We start from the raw sequence: 19,539 nt of genomic DNA, 5'->3' as shown, positions 1-19,539 counted from the left end.
ACATCCTGTGTTTCAAAGATGCGGTATTAGGTCAGGGGACAAGATCCTGCCCCTTGGGGGAAGGGGCATAACTTGTCCGCAACACAATGTTTGTTGGCCCTGATGAGTGAGAATGCCAAGAACGAGAGCGCAAGGATTAGAATCTACAGCACGTTTTGGGTGCATTGGGGTCAGCCTCGGCCTTGACGTAGGGAGGATAAAAAAATAATAATCTCCCCATTCTTTAATAACTTGCTGTGCATTTTGGAATGAAAAATGGGCTTACATTTTGCAAGATGATGGGGTCCTATTGGTGTTTTCTGAGTCTCCTTCCTAATCCTAAATCTAACGGGAATGATGCCAGTGCAATATCATTACGATGTCATTGATTGCTCCACGATGGTAGGAAAACCTTTAGCATGAATAACAGACATCAAGTGACTATAGAGACTACACAGCTATTTGGCAAGTGATGACATACCACAACATGCCTTACCACAACATGGCCATTTGGTAAACTGGTCTCCTGCTTTATCTTGCTGATGCTTTTTTCCTGCTAAGGGGTGAGGAAAACCTTTTGTTTCTGCACTTGAATCAGAAATCTGTGATAAAATTCTCCTCACCACTAGGCAGGGCAATGCAGGTGCCCAGCTTACTAAGTGGTTGCACAGTCGTCTGTATTCACTCATATTAACGGGTGAATAATGTGATACAGGGCAGTTGCAGTCTTAATGTTTGTTTGCTAGGATCAGGCTGTAAATATATTCTAGTGTAGTCCTCAAGTGGGCAAACGTGCCATCCCCGTTTTAATTTTGTGAGAAACAACACAGGATAAAGCATACAGGGCAAGAAGGGGTGGAGCCTGTTACTCTTATTTCCGAAGCAATTGCCTGCTCAGTTAAGCAATTCCACGCTTGCCCATCATTGCTAAAAACACAGAATAAAAACTGATAACTTGCAAACAGATTTCCCTGGCTTATTTTGTATGGAAGGATCTAAGAACTGGTGAAGAAATCCAATTTTGCCCTCTAGAGAACCTTAATCAGGTGATGTCTTGAGACTTCAGGTGTCCTACAACAATGCTAAATTCTGACACTGCACTTAGAATTTACAGAAAATGATGGGTCTTAATTAGGGGGCCACCAGAATTTAGGTTGTCATAAAATTATTACAAGCACTGATTAAGTAATGCAATCATTGAGGCTAAACAAATTCCATAAAAAGCTAACAAGAAAGATGAATTATTCAAATATCCATAAGAATATTTCCATTTAAGTGTAAACCAGCAGTAATTTAACAGCATAAATATGCTCAGTGATTCTTTTCATGTTGTTACAGCCTTTAAAGGGTTTTAAATACGAACAAGCAAATTATTTCCTCTCCCCAGATTTCTACATGTGCCATGGTGTTGCCAGTAGCATAAGCTGGGATGGCTAAACAATTATTTGTTGCTGGGCTCCATGGGACGAATATTAATTCAGTATGGATACAAGTCACTCAAGGTGAAGCTCTCTTTGAAATAAGTGTTTATGGAACCTTCTGTCCTTGAAATAAATGGAATTTAAACACATGGAACCGAATCACTGAATGTCATGGTTCGCATTTGGCGCCACACTGACTAAGAGTCAAACTAGACTTGGTGCATGACATCACCGATTTGTTCTGCCAGTCAGAAGCCACATGAGATGAGGACAGGTTGCTTGGGGAGAAAGACTTTAACTGCTTCCTCCAATGTCGTTTCCTAAATGTAAATTGCCCGTCTGAATATGCTAACACCTCAATGGATAGTTGGTTGGGAGAAACCAGTATAGATACTGTTCTTCCAAGCTGATGGCAGCTTTGGGAAGGAAAGGGTTAACTACATCTCCTAGAACCCAATCTACAAAGCAGCTGGCCTGACCCTAAGTCTCACCTTTTTGGATAGGCTTTTACAGGCTAATGGGTTAAGTCATTTTTATGACGCTGCAAAGTATATTATGATGTAATTTATGTGGGGTGTTTTTTAAAAAAAATGGTTTTGCTTACAGTGTGTTTTGTTTTATATTACCTTTTTTTGTAGACCAGCCTGTGGCCATTTTAGTAAAGCGTGGAACAGAAATACCGTATTTTTTGCTCTATATGACTCACTTTTCCCCTCCTAAAAAGTAAGGGGGAATGTGTGTGCGTCTTATGGAGCGAATGCAGGCTGCGCAGCTATCCCAGAAGCCAGAACAGCAAGAGGGATTGCTGCTTTCACTGCACAGCGATCCCTCTTGCTGTTCTGGCTTCTGAGATTCAGAATATTTTCTTCCTCCAAAAACTAGGTGCGTCTTGTGGTCTGGTGCGTCTTATAGAGCAAAAAATACGGTATATTAATAAAAATAAGCAAGCAGGTACAAGCTGATAATAATTTTTTTGGGGTGGGGACCTCTGATGGGAAGCAAGCACATTTAGAGGCAAAGCACACACTTCAGAATACCTTCAAGTTTAGCCTATCTCCAGAGTAATTTGGGAGAGACTGGCTGGAGGAAGAGGATAAATGGCTGCTTAGTAAAGGCCCTGCTCCTTTTCTTTCAAACAGCAGACAACCTTGCTCAGTCACCAAAGACGGCTCAATCGCTCCAGTGCTTGTTTGCCTGCCTCGTATTTCCTTGCCATTTTGCTCAAAGGACATTAAGCAGGTCCATTTTTTATGAAAACACTGCCCAGCTGCTGGGACTTGAATCAAACATCTGAAGTGTCAGTCATTGAGGCAAGTATTTGAGCTGTTTTCTAGATGCTCTGTGCTTGCCTTTGACAAGTTGCCAGAGTGAAAAAGGAAAAAAAGATGCACGAAACTGACCTGCAAATTTGAGATTCATGCCTGGTTTAGCTAGATGAATCTGTGCACCTAGGTGCGGATATTGCTTTGATAGATCACAAAGGCGTATTTCTTTGTTTTATATATATAAAAAAGTTACAGCCCTGACTTCGCATGCATTTACATATCATGAAGCCAGCCCTGGATTAATGGAATAAATCTGCTTCTGGGAATCAGTTTTGTGTTGTGAAAAATCTACTAACCATGGGGCAAGATGGTGATTCAGTGGTGGTTAAACAACATTGAGAATTATTGGGTGCACTCTTCCCACCTTAGATCAAATCTATGCTGCCAGGTGCCATAAGAAAGCGGCAGAGATAGCACATGATAGTACGCACCCCGGAAATGATCTCCTTCAGCTTCTGCCTTCTGGAAGAAGGTATAGGGTTATAAAGGCCAGGACTAGCCGCCTGAAAAACAGTTTCTACGCTAATGCAATTCTGGTTCTAAACGCAGCATAAGGGGTCTCTGTAGTATAGTGTTTTTTAAAATGGGGTTTTAGAGTTTTTAGGGGGTTTTGAATGTTTTATGTAGTTTTGTAGCAGTTTTATGTAGCTTTTATGTAGCTTTCTGGTAGTTTTATGTAGTTTTAATGTAGTTTTATCATAGAATCATAGAGTTGGAATAGACCACAAGGGCCATCGAGTCCAACCCCCTGTCAATTTCAATTTCATTGTTCTGCAAGGGACAATGACAATAAAGATATCGTATCGTATTGTATGTTCTGCTACCATACACACACACAACATTATGACCTATGTTTACTGCTTTGCACACTTTGAATCTGGATCAGTTCCTATGAAGGAATGAGCTTTGACTCATAGTGTGGCAACGCGATAGCCCTTTTTGGCTTTTGATAACTGTCACTCTTCAATACTCTGATACTTAGTGCTCTTCCTCTTTATCTCTTAACAAAACTTCTCATGCAGCTATTCTGTGCACACTCTGGAAGGACACTGCTTCAATCTCATTTTTCATCGGTTTCTCATTATTTCACTTTAATCCCTTTCCTATCAACTCATAGAAACTTTTCATTTTAAAACTATCTTTAAATCTCCAGTGTAATTTTGAAAAATTCCTTTTATGACACGCATGAATAACAAGTATTTTATAAACAAGGATGTTTTCAATAATTTGATTGTTATTCATCAAAGAGTATCTTAAGGGGGCATAATCTATAGGGCTTTATACAGGTCAGACTTCAAATGTGGGAAGTATTTTTATTGGGATCTAAATGAGGATACAGAACTTTTGTAATGTATTAAAAAATGAGGTTCCTCACGGAAAGCAAAAAAATTAATAAAATTCCTGCATGTATGAAATACTACTCGGATTACAATTACAAAATTTCTTACTTTTTGTCGCAGGCCTCTGCCAGATGTGAGGAAAACAGCGGAAATGGAGACAGACAGGGCTAATTCTGCCATGTTGTGCTATTTGGAAACCCCATCACCCCAAGCGTGAGAAATACACTGCCGTAAAACCAGCTCAACAAAGGAGAGAATCTGCCTTTTTCTTTAATGTCGCGTTTTCAAGGGTTTGCTTTTGATGTCGGTTGTCAGAATGGTTTACTAAAATGAGAGTGGCTCCAGCCATATGTGTCTTAGGCACAGAGCTCCTTCCTGGCCCCAAAAGATGGAACTGATTATGCAGCTGCTACTTGAACTGACACAGCTTTTCAACATCATTTGCCCATTCATCATTTACACCCAGAGCCTCAGTGGGCCGTAGGGTAATTCAGCTGAGGAGGACACTTCCAAGTCCATTTTGGTGGAAACCTAGTGAAGGATTCTTTGCCAGCAGAAGAATACAACAACTTTTAAAAAACAATGACAGGTAATATACAGCCTTTTCTTTCAAAGTCCTTGAATCTATTTAGTAATACTAAGTAATTGGGCTTTTTGGGTGTCTTCTGAGTGCTATCTAGCAGTCCGTCAACACTGATTAAATTATGGTTTGAACAGTTAGAAACACTAAGTGATACTGCTTATTTCCTTTACGTTTACTTACTGATGGCACCATGGAACTTAGGGCTGATTCGACACTACACCAACGCAGGGTAGAAGTCACAGAAAACGCTGGTGTGTGTGGGATTCTACCACAGTGTCCTACACTACCGATGGGCAGCAGGGGAAAGATCCACAAGCTCAGGGCAATCTACCGTATTTTTCGCTCTATAAGATGCACTTTTCCCCTCCTAAAAAGTAATGGGAAATGTGTGTGCGTCGTATGGGGCGAATGCAGGCGGGAGGCTCTACTCAGCGCTCCCTTTAAAGAGCTGTGTGGAGTGTGTGTGCGGCTCTTTGGGGCTTTTCCCCAAGGAGGGATAAGGGCTGCTCTTCTCCCTCCTCGGGGAAAAGCCCCCAAGAGCCGCACACACACTCTGCACGCTCTTTAAAGGGAGTGCGTCTCTTGGGGGAACCTTAGCCGTGCGCAGCCTCTCCCAGGCAGGGGATAAAGGCTCACCTTGCCCAGGAGAGGCTGTGCGCGGCTATCCCATAAGCCAGGACAGCAAGCGGGATCGCTGTGCAGCAATCCCGCTTGCTGTCCTGGCTTCTGGCATTCAGAATTTTTTTTCTTCTTGTTTTCGTCTTCCAAAAACTAGAGCGAAAAATACGTTACTTAACAGATTGATCACAAAGATTTGGCCTCCTATTTGGTGTGCCACTACAAAGGAGCACTTTTAAGGCCTCTGTGTGAGGAATATAACATCTGAATTAACCATTCATTGCAGATTTTTTTTTTATTTCCCAGCAATATAGCTTCACTGAAACCCAGTTAGATGGTGAGTTGCAACACTCCCTCTATTTTTTTTGAGATGCAAATATGCCAGGTTTTTGTAATGAGCAGTGCATGCTGAAATAAATGTGGTTTCTAGTTGCCTTTGATGTTAGTTTTGTCAATATTATTAAAACAAACTGTACGTCTCCGACTAATCTTTTTCAATCAGTAGCTTTCTAAATTTGATGCAGGCTCTGTAATATTTATGGTTGTTTGTATATTTATAACTGACTTCTCATCTCTCCGGGGCCCTCAAGGCAGCTCACAGTGTAATTGTGGCCATAAACAGAGAATCTTCTTCCCCATTTGGCCGCGTGCTCCTTTTCACAAATCACTGCTCAGCCGTGAACTTACTCCTGTGAACATTTTTCGCTTGATGGGAGTTGGAATCATGGGATCGCGTGAGTCTGGAACTCCAACATCATACTGCTCAAGAGGGTAAACAACTCGCATAAATAGCAGTTTGTGGAAATGAGTTGGCAGAGCTGAACGTGGGAACAGACTCGGAGTGCATCATTTATTCTGAAGCACTGTTATTCTCTCGTTTTCTAAGGAATTGTAAGTTGAGGAATGATTAACGCTGCGTTTTCAAGAGAAACAAGGCTGCCCAGGATCACTTTACCAGAGAGAGGTTTTCCTTAACTGAGTACTGTGAGCAAAGAAAAGTGACGCACATACCGCTAAAAAACAACAACTCACGAGTTAAATGGAACAAACCATTCTGCCCCCACTTTTGAATGACACGAACAATGCAACAACTTTAGCAAAAACAATGAAGTGAAAGCCACATCTGTGTTTAGTTTTCAACACTTCAACTTAAAAAGGGATAGCTTGAGAGGTTCTAGACAGCTAATGACAGAGTTAAAACAGAACAGTTGTTTTGACAAAATGAATCTGAGACTTGAAATTTATTGGGAATTTCTAGAGAAGAAAAGAGGCAGAAAAGAAGGGGGGGGGGCAATGAAGGAGGCAAGGCCCTGTTATTGCTAGAGAAAATTACTCCATTTTCTTTGTTTATATTCTTTTGGTTAGTAGGAGATCTCTAAACACAGCACTGTAATACTACTTTATAGTAAAGAGGGTACAGCCTTGGAACATTCCACAGAAAGGATTTTCTACCATGGGAGGGCAGGGGAGAGACTATGTACAATGGCAGCAGAAGGGAAGGTTAGATTGCAATGTGAGAAATACTGGTTTTTGTAAAAAGGTGAGAAACACACAGAATTAAATTAACACTGCAAACACAGCAAGAAAGGAAAGAAAACAGAAACATACTCCGGAAAGGTATTTGTGCGGGATGCAAAAAAGAGGGAGCAAAAAGAAAAAGCTGCAAATTTTTGCCAAGCAAAGGTGGAGAAAGAACTGTTGGTTGTTGTCGAATTCCCTTCCCTCATCCCAAATGGAATATATTTTTCAATGGCCAAAATGCATAAGGCCAGAAGGAAGGCAATGCACATAGGCACTGCAATCCAAATTTTGATCTTGGCAGGAATTGTGAGGTTTCTCCAAACAGCAGTTCCGGAGTATATTTAGCTACCAAAGCTGCGGTGCACACAAATGTCACATTCCCATGAGTCAACCCATTTAATTACCCCCCCTCCCCATTTCTTGCATCTCTTCTCAAGATGATTCCCTCAAGATGTTTGCGCTGAATTAAAAGCGGAACATATGGATGTGACATCATCGAGGCGTCAGTGGCATTGAAAACAAAGCAGCAAGTGGCTTAAGAATTAGTACAATTAAAAAGGCAAGTCCGGTTTTTGGGTAGGAGGGAAAGAGAGAAAGAGAGCGCAAAAGCACCTTCCACAGGTACAACAGAACCACCAAAAAAAACCACCCCCAAACAAACTGAGAAAGCATGTTGTAAAATAAAAATATAAGGCAGGAAGAAAACTTTTGTGAAGGAAAATAAATCCACAACCAAAGTGAACATAGGAAAGATTAAGCTTAATGCTCTCTTTCAAAAAAAATAAATAAAATTGCATAACAACTCTTTCCTTTGCCCTCATATAATAATTGGAATATCAGTAGCTTTTTTTTAATGTGCCAGCTTGGCTTGAAGGGGGCAAGGGAAGGAGAGACAGCACACAGATATGTGATAATGGTAAACAACCATGCAGTCACCTCTGCCACCATTGTTTTTTCACCCTCTTTAACGTGTATAGACTGCTTCCAGCTTTGATCATATTCCTAATTAGGCCCCTAAGAATCCATATTTAAATACGCACGTTCAAGTGCTAATAAAGTCTCTCTGGTAACCTCATCATTAGGAGAATTCAAGTGAAAACAATCATAGCCCATCAGCTTTACGCTGGGGGCTGTCTTGAAATTTGGAAGGAGATTGCAATATGACTTAAGTAGGTCTGCTTGCCCATTCAGTCAACTGCTGTGCAGTCTCAAAAACCACAAAGAACAAGTGCACTCTACCAACTCTGAAAGACATTTTTTTAAAACTAGAGATTTATCAGCTGCTTGAAAAATATGTATAGATTATTATTATCATCCCACCTTTTAACCGAATGCCAATAAATAAATAAATAAATAAATAAATAAATAAATAAATATCCATAGGACTAAAATCTGCTCCACTCATGTTTTCAATTGTCTAGGAACAACTAGGATTGACTAATGTGTTGTATGTAGGGCTGTCTTTGAATACTTTCAAAAACCGAAGTTCCAAAAAGGGGGTAGAGGAGCCACCAGGAGCTTGACGGAGAGTAGTTGGTGGAACATACCTCACCAGTTCTGAAAAGCTTTTCACTTGCTTCTAGTCTATTTATGAGCACAATTCAAAGTGCTTGTATAAAACTCCATATAGCTTGGGAACAGAGGAACATCTCTTTCATTACAAGCATGCCTGTGTATTGAGGTAATCTTCAAAGACACTCCTTTCAGGTGCCTCCAACATTTGAGATAATGTGCCTGGTGACATCCCATTGCATAGTGGGACCTCAGGGAAGCTTGCCTGACATTAACATTCGGCATCAGGCAAAGACAATTTTATTATTTTAGTCCTTTTACTGTGGGTTTTTTTTTTTTAAATTCTGTTTTGTATGCTTCCCTGGAAGATTTGCTGAAGAGTGGTGTATACAACAGCTATATGCTGTTCTTGAGATACTGAAGGAACTACCTAACAACTTAGGTAAAAGGTAAAGAGGCCCCTGACCATTAGGTCCAGTCATGACCGACTCTGGGGTTGCGGCGCTCATCTCACTTTATTGGCCAAGGGAGCCGGCGTACAGCTTCTGGGTCATGTGGCCAGCATGACTAAGCTGCTTCTGGCGAACCAGAGCAGCGCACGGAAACGCCGTTTACCTTTTTATCTACTTGCACTTTGACGTGCTTTCGAACTGCTAGGTTGGCAGGAGCAGGGACCGAGCAACGGGAGCTCACCCCGTCACGGGGATTCGAACTGCCGACCTTCTGATTGGCAAGTCCTAGGCTCTGTGGTTTAACCCACAGCGCCACCCTCGTCCCTACCTAACAACTTACACTTGGATAAACCAAAGTGCCCATTAGAGTAACTGACCTTAACTAAAAGGGCTTCAAGAATGAACAATGGAGCCTTTCATTAACCAATTAACTTTTCCCTCTGTGCTTAAAATTAACAACAACCTTACACACTTACCTAGGAGTAAGCCCCATTGATCTCCATGGTGCTTATGTCTGAGTAGACATCACTGTTCGTTGATAATCAATGGACGTACTGTGCAATGTCTACACAGATGTCAATGCCTGCTACCAGACGTGTCTACTCAGAAGCAAGCCTCATTTAGGGCAATGGAACTTAGGCTTCCAGGTAAGTGGGACAGAACTGCACCCCAAACTGCAGAAAAACTTATTGCCTTAATTTAAACTAGAGGAAAATTTGACCCAAAGTGCTCTTTCCTCGCCGAAAAGCTGTCATCTGAGCACTACAGCTGTGCAACCCTATTCTTTGCCCGTGGGATTCCTATTGAAATTAAGGGAAGCTGCATGACATCAGCGTTGTAGTGGATTCTGTCCTAAAGTCTACCTTAAAGAAAGCATTTCCCCCCAGCTGAGAAGATTAAAGAACCTAGTTGCTTAATTCCTTTAAGCTGGGAGCTCAAGCCACTTCAACCAGAGTAGTGTAGGGAACTCTCACTGAAATGAAAGGTACTGAGTGTAACAAAAGTACAGACAGAACAGATGAAGCTGAAGCTCCCTGTTGAGAAGCATTAGAAAAGCTGGACCGGACGACTTTCAAGATTTGAGCATCTGTGATTGCGATCACACTGCATGCGAAAATAGCCAATCCAAGGTTGCAGCAACTGGCAAAAGATGGATATCACAGGAAGTGCCTAATCGCCCCTGCTTCAAAGATGTGCCGTTTCAATTATGGGGGGCTATAAATTGGAATTGTGGACACACGCCCTCACTCTAATGTTTAATTAGAAAATGGAATAAAGACTGCAGCCTTATGATTAGCTGCCTGAGAGAGTGCACGATGGCGGGTGGGACTTCTAGTGAAGAACTTAGAAACCTGGCACTTGTCCCATTGTAAAGTTGCACTTAGAAAAACAACAACTAATATTTGAGCTACCAAACAGCAAAATGTTGACAATATGGGTACCTTTTTAATGATAAGAGAAAAGAAAAGGGCGGGGACAATTACAGTGGCATCAACCGTTCCTGCCACAGCTATTTGTGGCTCAATATGCCCTGTTTCTTCAAGCACAATCCACCAGGAAACTTTATCAACATGAATGGGAGCACTGCAGGCTGTTATTAATGTCAACTGGGCTTGTACAGGGGAACTTCCAGGTGGAATGTGTCCTTTATTTCAAGGGATTTTCCGTAACACTACTAAATGGCTTGAACATGCAGCTTAAATGAATTAAACATCAAAAGTACTTCCATACACTCTGTTGGAAGTGCGGAATGGTGAATAATGTAAAGCACATAGGTCATCTCCTATCACCATCATCTCATCTAGCTTAAAGCTCCCCGGTCTTGTTCTCCAGCACACCCAAAGTTTATAGGCTCACATTTGTTCTGTATGGTTTTCTTGAGTCACTGGGCAGCCGAAACCCAATTTTAAAATTTTATTATTTTGCTTTCTGCCTGTGTGTGTGATAAGCTTTTAATTATAGGGCCAGAGTTTTTATTGCAAGTTGCTGCGCTCCAGCTGGAAGCAGTTACACTGCAGCCGCTCCCCTCCCTCGCCACCACAGGAAGAATGATTTCCAAGGCCTTACCCTTCTTGTCCTGGTGATTATGGGATGAGACGGCCACATAGGGGTTTGTGTTTTCAGACGAGCCAACCGGATCCTTCCAATCGAGCATGCGGCCCCTAGCGTCATAGCCCTGTTGGGCTGGAGAGTCTGAAGTGGTAGTGCTGGGAACAAGGGAACTGGAGTGTCCTGTTTGCATCATAAATACAGTTAGGGAAAGGGAGAAGAAGAAGCCTGACATCAAGCAACATTTCCAAAGGCATTACCTTGAAGGGTGTGCATTATTTGAACCTTCAGGGTCAATGAAAGAACATACACCTTTCTGAGTCCACAGATCCCTTAACCAACTACATTCTTTCTGAGGCACCCCTGTGGGGCTCAGGAGCCCAGTTATGTCACTCCTTTCCTGCAGAGCTGGCAGCCTCTCACCCTTTTTCAAACACCCTCCCCTGTGGAGTGTTCCCTCAGCCACCTCGCATCTCCCCTCCTCCTTGGGAGTCCTCTGGGCAGCTGCTGCAGCAACCCCTGGTCTCTGAGTCACCTCAGCTCCTGGCAACCAGCACCCCTAGGCCAGCCCCAGAGGCACCATTTGCCTGGGGAGTTTGCAGCCAGGGCTGCTGCAACAAACAGCTGTGCAAGCCTTTGGGATGCAGAGACGCAAGAGGGCATCAGATGAGGGAGGGAAGGAAAGAGGGACAGAGGCCAGTGTTGCCTGCAGCACCCCTGACCATCATTCAAGGCACCCCAAGGTGCCCCAGCACACTGGTTGAAAACCACTGACATACACGATTAAAAGTCAAAGAGTTGCACATGTATTTTCAGCAAGGTGTGATCCTGAGAAGAGTGACAGGATGATCTGCAGCAGCCTTTGCCAACCTGGTTTCCTCCAGCTGGCGCTGATGGGAAACGTAGTCGAAAATATGTGGAGGACACCAGGATGGCAAAAGCTAATCATTGAGCAAGGAGGATTAGCTGAAATTTGCTGCCAAGGTTAAGAGATCTCTGTGATTTGTGTCTCCTGCATGTTTCCACAATGGAAAACACCGGCCATGGTGGTTGGATAATTTGAAGAGAGAGAGAGAGATGAGAAAAATAATCAAATGCAAAAGCAGAAAAAGATGAAGACAATCTCTTTCTTACTGTCTTCCTCCACTGATTTGGGCAGAGATAACCCATTCAGCAACAAAAACCATAAAAAAAAGATTTTACCAGTCCCTTATTGAAAGCAAAAATGAAGTGTTGTCACAAGCCGTTCTAGGATATGAATTCTAGTGCTGCAAAGGAGGTTTCCTTATATCAGGCCATAGTATTTTGCTCACTTAGCCCAGTGTGCTTCACTCTAACAGCAGCTCTCCAAGGACTCAGAAAGAGACTGGGAGGTATTTTTTGTGCTCTCTGTTGCCAAACAGTCTCACTTCAAAAACGAATGAAACGTGGAGGAAGATTGCTCCAAAAGATCTCGGAAAATCTGTGATGGGATATAGGAGATTCCAGTGATTTCCTATGGGTCTGGTTGTCACCAAGCAATAACTAGATAATACTCCTTCTGGAATTTTGGGATTAAGTCTCCTCTCTTGGCCACTCATACTAGAAAGTAAACAGATGCATTTGTACCCATTAAATCTTCCTGCAGGCTTTCCAAGGCACCCTTCCATTTAGAGTACACGGCAGCAGCCAGTCTGAGAACTTACACTGGCATGTACAAAAGAGCAGGTTCCTAACTTTCCAGGAGGCTGGAACAGGGAACTCAAAAGGTCATGTAATTGAAAAAAAGATTATCCTAGCCATCAAAGCTACATGGAATTCCAGAAGCACATGGGTCCTGGACCACAGCCTGGCGGGAAACTGTTTGTTTGGGGATCATAAGCCTTTGTACAGGACAGGCAGAATTCCCATCCCCAAGTCACTTGGGCCAACAGAACCTGCCTCTGAGGCAGGCAAAGGGAATTTCCAGCCCATGGGGAATTTTTGGCCTGTGAGGCTGTTTCAGCCAAGCCATGTTCATCATTGCTGTTGACATGCAAACTTGGTCCACAGGTGTGTGTGTATAAGGATCAAGCCCACTGACCAGATCCAGTTCCTCACACCTATGCTAAGGGACGATCAGGACGTGGTAGCACAGCCAGGAGCATCACGGGCTCAAAAAATCTGGTGGGGAAGGCTATATACTGTGTGGGGAGAAGAAAAGGAGCAGGGAGAGTCAGCAGGGGAAGGAGGGGACTCGGGGGATGTGTTTGCCTTGAGTAGGGACTACTCAATGCAGCAGAATGAGAGAGGTGGGAGTTGTTATCGGCCACATGAAGGCTGCAAGGTGGCTTAGGAACTCACGCCACCCCTTATATATTATGCTCTCGTACTTGTAACTAGTTTGCAGGAAAGCAGGTCAGATTCACAGTGTTTTACTGTGGCTGGAGCTATCAGTTGCAACAGCTAATCATTAACATGATTAATGTATAGGAATGTACCCCAGGCTGGAGAATTGCACTGACATGGGCACTGCATTATTCTTTATCTATCATGACAGGGAGTGCAGTTCCACCAGTGCCCATTAACAATGAAAACTTAGGAGTTGCCTTAAGGATTTCCAAAAGAATTCTTTAAAATTTATATTCTTTGAAAATAATAATTCCTTTAATTGGAGCGGGGTGGAGGAGGGGGGGAAACCCCCAGCCATTTGTTTTCTTGGCATTTGGGAATATAGCAGGGTGCCTAAACGTGTCTACAGAGAAGGAAAATCTCTGGAGATCTTGATATCAGCATTTTTCATACACTGCTTGCTTTGAATGTAGATAAAATCGGTGGAAACATATTTGGCTTCTGTAATTGGGACTGCTGCAAAAAATAAAATAAAAGAGGTACTCCCTAGCAACATGGTCATCCATAAGCAGTAACCGCCCCCCCCCCCCCAAACACCGAGGCAGTGAATAGCCATGGAAATTTATATCTCGAGTTTTTCATGCTCATTCCCTGCAATTAGAGCACTACTGATATATCTCCTCCCCTGGGCAGCCCAACCTTCTGTTTACTTTTGTACATCACAAAAACTTGTTCAACTTGACCAGGAATGCAGTTCTCAGCACAATAAAGCAATTAGTTGTATCTAAAGGTATTAGGAGTAGAAGGAACCATTGCCAAATAGCAGTTGCATTTCATGCTTTGATTTAATATGCATTTTCCACCCACATCCCAGTACAGATACTTTTCAGTTTAGATGCGCTCAGAGGGGCCATTTTATGGTTAAGCTGTACGTATGGTTAAGGAAAACCTTTTCTTAATACGGTAATCTAGGGAAAATATTTGCCCAGGGGACACATTCTCTGCAGTAAGTGTTCCCAAACCATATGCTTCAACTATGTGGAGAACTCATTGATAATGGAAAGCTGTAACCATGTTAAAAAAATAATAATTAATGAGTACCAGATGGTAGTAGGGCAAGAAAGTGTTTCACTGAAATGTCAAAAATCAGCCTATTCACTCCGTTACTAATATGTTAGTCTACTGCACACTGAGAAATGATTTGCTACATGTAATCAAGATAAATTCTCTTTCATCTCGGTTTGAGAGATGAGTGAACAAACGCCAAAAAAAACAGAGCATACTATTCTTTCCCACCAGGTCTTGAAATTTCTAACTGGTTACACTTTGGACTTGCTAGCTGGGCCAGCAAACAACCTCTTTTGCCAATACTTACCCCCTTGGAGCTCTAGCCTAGCCCAAAATTGTGCCACATTCATTGTCTATCTGCATTCTGATACAGGATATGAAGAACTGTCTTTTGCTAAGCCAGTTCAATGATCCATTGAGATAACTGCCGACAAGGCAGAGAGTTTGGTTTCCCAAGGATCTCAGACCACTGTATTTCCTAGGACAGTTATGTGAATTCTTATTTGGTCCCGTATATGAAAAGTATATATCTTTACTAAGCTGTGCTTTCCTATTCTTTAGAATGTGTTGCCATTCTTTTAGATAGCAGAATGGCTCACTGCAAAACTGTAAATTGAAGGCAATGGGAATACTTGAGGTTATGGTCACGATAGCGTGGAGTCCTTAGTATTCTTTTTTTAAAAAACAAAAACAAAACACCTGTGTAATATCTAGACTACAGGAAAACCAGATATATACAATCAAATACAAAAGATGCCGTCTGTTTAATTTCTCAGAAGGAAAAATATATTCTGCAAAAATAGTTTTTTTACTATATTTTGAAAGTTTACTAACAGTGTGCTTGAATCACCACCAGCATAGCATTATTTTTCAAACCAGTTTTTTCAGCTTCAGTTTTAAAACTGTAATTCTTTCAGGTTTTAAAATTGAGCCTGATTTAAAAAATACGCATCTTGCCAAGATACCACATTCACGATTTGTAAAACTTTTGTCATTGTAATAACAGTATACAAAGAAGAAATTGGATGCAACCAGAAGACTTCACGGAAAGGATCTTGAAAATGTTAAGACGGGTTATCAATGCATACTAGCGCTTGTTCTAAGAGACGGCAGATATTAAAATGCTCTACACACTCTTCAGTTATGCGACTAGAGAACAACCTAGTAAGACAATGAATGGGGAAAGTTAAAGCAACACCACAAAGGGAGACAGGATGTGGCAGCAGCAAAATGAGGGCCTCATTCACTAAGACTGATGCATATGAGAGTAAAATTTTACAGGAAGAAAGCCTGTTTTGTTCTCCCCTTTCCCTGTGCCATGTGCATTTGACTTTTTGGCAGAACAGGTGCTTGACATGGTTGGTATGATTATTTTGGATATGGGAAACAATTGTGCATGAAAAGGTCAGATGCTTAAGTCTTTTCAATTTTATCACTTGTTATGTAAATTATTGCAGGAGTTTATCTGTCACGGCAGATAAGAGAGGGAAAAAACAACAACCCAGAGACTGAACTGGCAAGAAAAAATAAGAAGCAGCAAGGAAGTGAAGAAAACCATTCATTTCCTTGGCAATTGGGAGCATATTAGGCATCTTCCTCTGTCACCCACAGAGATATCCTACTGTGCATTTTCGGAAGTGGCAGTGTGCAGATCCACTGATGAAACAAGCACATCTACCGCTTTGCCATTTTGCCGTAGGCAGAGCAGAATGCTCCTACGTTTTCTTACTATTGACTACAATGTGAAGAAATTAACTACGCCATCCCCCATGGTGGATGCAGCACTCCGTGGGAGTGCTCGGGAAGCAAAGGAGCTCTGGATGAGGCCTATCCATGCTCCATTTTCCCCTGATTGACTGGCAAGACATTGCCAGTGGAACATCTATTCCACCAGAGCTTTATTTGGGTGGGGTGATTTCTAGCAGCATTATATATCATCACATACGCTGCAGGGTGCAGGCCCATGGGATGGGATGTTTTATTGTTTGCTGTTAATTAAAGGTAAAGGGACCCCTGACAATTAAGTCCAGTCGCGGACGACTCTAGGGTTGTGGCACTCATCTCGCTTTACAGACTGAGGGAGCTGGCGTTTGTCTGCTTCCACAGACAGTTTTTCCGGGTCATGTGGCCAGCATGACTAAGCCGCTTCTGGCGAACCAGAGCAGTGCACGGAAATGCCATTTACCTTCCCGCCGGAGTGGTACCTATTTATCTACTTGCACTGTGTGCTTTCGAACTGCTAGGTTGGCAGGAGCAGGGACCGAACAACGGGAGCTCACCCCCATCGTGGGGATTTGAACCGCTAACCTTTCGGTCAGCAAGCCCAAGTGGTACAGTGGTTTAACCCACAGCGCCACCCACGTCCCCCTTTGCCATTAATTACGTTGTCAATTAAAATAAAATCTGTGGGTGGCTTGACACTCACTCTGCCACACTGCACACAGTAATCACAATAGCAACCAGTATGCTGTATGGGAGGAAATGTTGCATCCTCTCAGTTACAAAATATTACATTCTGATCACAATAATGATTTCCCTGGAACTGAAGAGCACCTTTTTGACAATCCGGAAGCTTGCCAATTATGCACAACAGAATATTACGTTGCCTGTTTCCTTCAAGTACTGCTTAAACTTCGGTCCTTCTAATGGAATTTCATTTAAATGTGAGGGATTTCCACCCAAGGAAATATATTTTAGCAGAAAGCAGCCTCTATCAAAACATCTTTTAGTATCAGCTAGGAAAATTTGCCAGGCCGTAAGTGTCAATGCTTATTGCTTTGGTTGATGGAAGGCAAAGACTTTAAAAGCTATGGGGTAGTGCTTAAATTATAATTTTGATTCTTGTCAGCGCTATGATAGGGGGAGATCATGTGCCTTTCTCCTTTCCAAAACCCAACATCATTTCCAATAATGCTTCAGTTGATGCTATGCGTTTGGATGTATAACATGAAAAACATTTTCTCTCCTCATTTACAGAGTGGAAGTTCCGTATTAAAATGAAATACTGCCTCCCCATGCAAAACAAAGGTTAGATATCTCCCCATGGGTCTTCCTGTGTTTTCATTATTATACTAGGACACAAATGTTGTTTGCAAATACTGTAACCCCAGATGGAAAACAAGTTTAGGAAAAAACAACATTTGTTTGCTTTACTAATAAAAGGGCTGACTCTCACAATTATTTATCTGTTAAAGATCTTTGATTCTGTTAGGTACACATGCATTTTGAACGTCAAGTTGTGCTTCACCTGCTACACAGTAAGGACAGAAGTGGAATCTAAGAAAGAAACATCATGTTTCTTTCGTAACGTAAATGGATGTGCGCTTACTCAATTCCTCATTTGCTATTCCAATTCTTCTCTGTGAATCTTCCCCAGTTTTTTTATCTCCCTGCCCCTAGCCTGACTTCTAGAGTCAGAATATGGTGTGTGTGTGTGTGTGTGTGTGTATGTGTGTGTGTGTGTGTGTGTGTGTGTGTATGTGTGTGTGTGTGTGTGAGAGAGAGAGAGAGAGAGAGAGAGAGAGAGAGAACCAGTGACTGAGAAGATTAAGCACCCCATATTTCTGCCCATTGATCCTCTACTGATAGTGTCGCCCACTGATATATTTTTGCTCCTTTGGCAAACATGGGCTGGGACCATATGTTTGCCAATACGGCATCTAGTTCTTGTGCTTTTCATGGCTGAAAAATGACAACTGTTGTCCATAAGTTGAGGGCAAATTTGACACTCTTGGCCAACCACAGAACCAGGCAGAGGGCCTTTTTGGTAGTTGTCCCTGCCCTGTGGAAGATGTCAAACAGATAAACAGGTTTTTAAAATACATCTGAAGGCAGCCCTGCTCAGGGAAGTTCTTAGTGTCTGATGTTTTATTGTGCTTTTACTGTTTTTTTGTTGGGAGCCGCCTAGAGTAGTTGGGGCAACCCAGTCCGATGGGCAGCATATTTATCATCATCATCATCATCATCATCATCATCATCATCTGGTAGCTGAGTATTTAAGTCAGGACTTCCCACTCTTCAGCCTTCCTTCCTTGAGTAGGAGATACAAAATTTGTCGCCAGTGCTTCATTTTGGGATGGAGGCCTGATGTGCCCTTCCCAATTTAGCCATGCTTTAACTGTCTGCGCATTTTGATTTTGTATAATATGGGTGGTATTCAAAACTAGTCTTACTCAGAATAGACTCACTGGAGTTAATGATCGTGATTAACGTAGGCCCATTAATTTAAACAGGTCTCCTCTGAGCAGGGCTTAAACTGAATACCACCCTACAACCTTTTGGACCAAATGTTACATATCTCAATTTGTATTGAGTACATAACCGTGATGTTCTTCATACTAGATGGCATAAACTTGACTACGAAGCTTGGTCACTTTATGCACAAAAATATACTTCAGGTTTTAATACCCTTTTGCCTAGGAGCTGTTCCTCTCTCCTATAATTTCCTTTTCCAAAGTTCTGCATGTGAATAGTTTAAGCATGTGAATTTACATTTGGCTTTAGCTCGCATTAAGCTTACTTCAAGGGTCGCTGTGGACGAGGAAAGACTGAAATAGCTGTACTAGGGTAAGATAAATGAATCTTGTATCAGTTTAGTGAACTAGGCCCCAAAATGAAACGGACTATATCTACTTTGGAATGGAAACTATGAACTACTACCACAAGGATTTGAGGAAGAGTGATTTTTTTAAAAAACAAACAAACCAAAACTCCAAAACTGACCATACACTGTAGTGTAAGACATTTCATGATCTGATGAAGTAGTTGAAATGTCTATGAAGAAAAGTAAATAAGGGCAAAATATTAAAACAATAAAAACATGGAACTATTTGACAAGATTGTAAAATATATGATTCCTCCAAAATTGATCTGCACAGACAGGTATTAAAACAATGTGGAAGGGGAACTTCCTTACCATTCAGTGCTACGAACGAATCTGGAAAAAAAAGAGAAAGGAGAGGGAGGGGAAAGGGGAAAAAATTATTTCTAATATCGTTCTAAGTTGTCTATCCACAAAACCTCACATACATCCTTACTGCTATTCATGTGTATAGTGTCACTCTCTATTTGTGCTGATTCTCTCATATGGTTTTATCATATTGATGGTTGAATCTTGCCTTAAGTAAAAACTTGTTTTTTATTCTTGCAAAGAGAAACATGGGGTTCTTGGATCCCAAAAGGAGATAGGAGTTCTATTTGTGCATGGGGAGGTAGGTGAGAAGAATGACATCTCAACCACCTTTGGGGAAGGGATTTGGGGGGACTCACAGGAAAACAAGGAACAACCCTCCCTATGGTCAAGTGAAAGTGCCTTTGGAGAGTGCAAAGGAAGGTCTGCATTCAAGCCGTGGCATAATCTTC

The 19,539-nt window shown here is 42.0% G+C and overlaps 1 protein-coding gene across 7 annotated transcripts in view; it reads right to left on the bottom strand.

Moving 5' to 3' along the window:
• Window positions 1–19,539, bottom strand: part of SEMA6A (semaphorin 6A) — a 182,291-nt gene that overhangs the window by 17,274 nt on the left and 145,478 nt on the right. For 2 of the 7 annotated variants that reach the window (XM_028749366.2, XM_028749367.2), the window contains exons 17-19: window positions 19,094–19,114; window positions 18,901–18,951; window positions 10,819–10,983 (exon numbers count right to left, since the gene is read on the bottom strand). The exons of 1 other annotated variant lie outside the window; for it this stretch is intronic. In XM_028749366.2, coding sequence (XP_028605199.2) covers window positions 10,819–10,983; window positions 18,901–18,951; window positions 19,094–19,114 — 237 coding nt within the window. The remainder of the gene's footprint in view (window positions 1–10,818; window positions 10,984–18,900; window positions 18,952–19,093; window positions 19,115–19,539) is intronic. 4 more of the 7 variants (XM_028749370.2, XM_028749368.2, XM_028749371.2 and 1 more) reach the window with 4 other exon arrangements.

Source organism: Podarcis muralis, chromosome 11 (genome assembly GCF_964188315.1).
Source record: "Podarcis muralis chromosome 11, rPodMur119.hap1.1, whole genome shotgun sequence".
NCBI classification, from domain to species: Eukaryota; Metazoa; Chordata; class Lepidosauria; order Squamata; family Lacertidae; genus Podarcis; species Podarcis muralis.
This window is presented reverse-complemented; position numbering and strand designations above follow the sequence as displayed.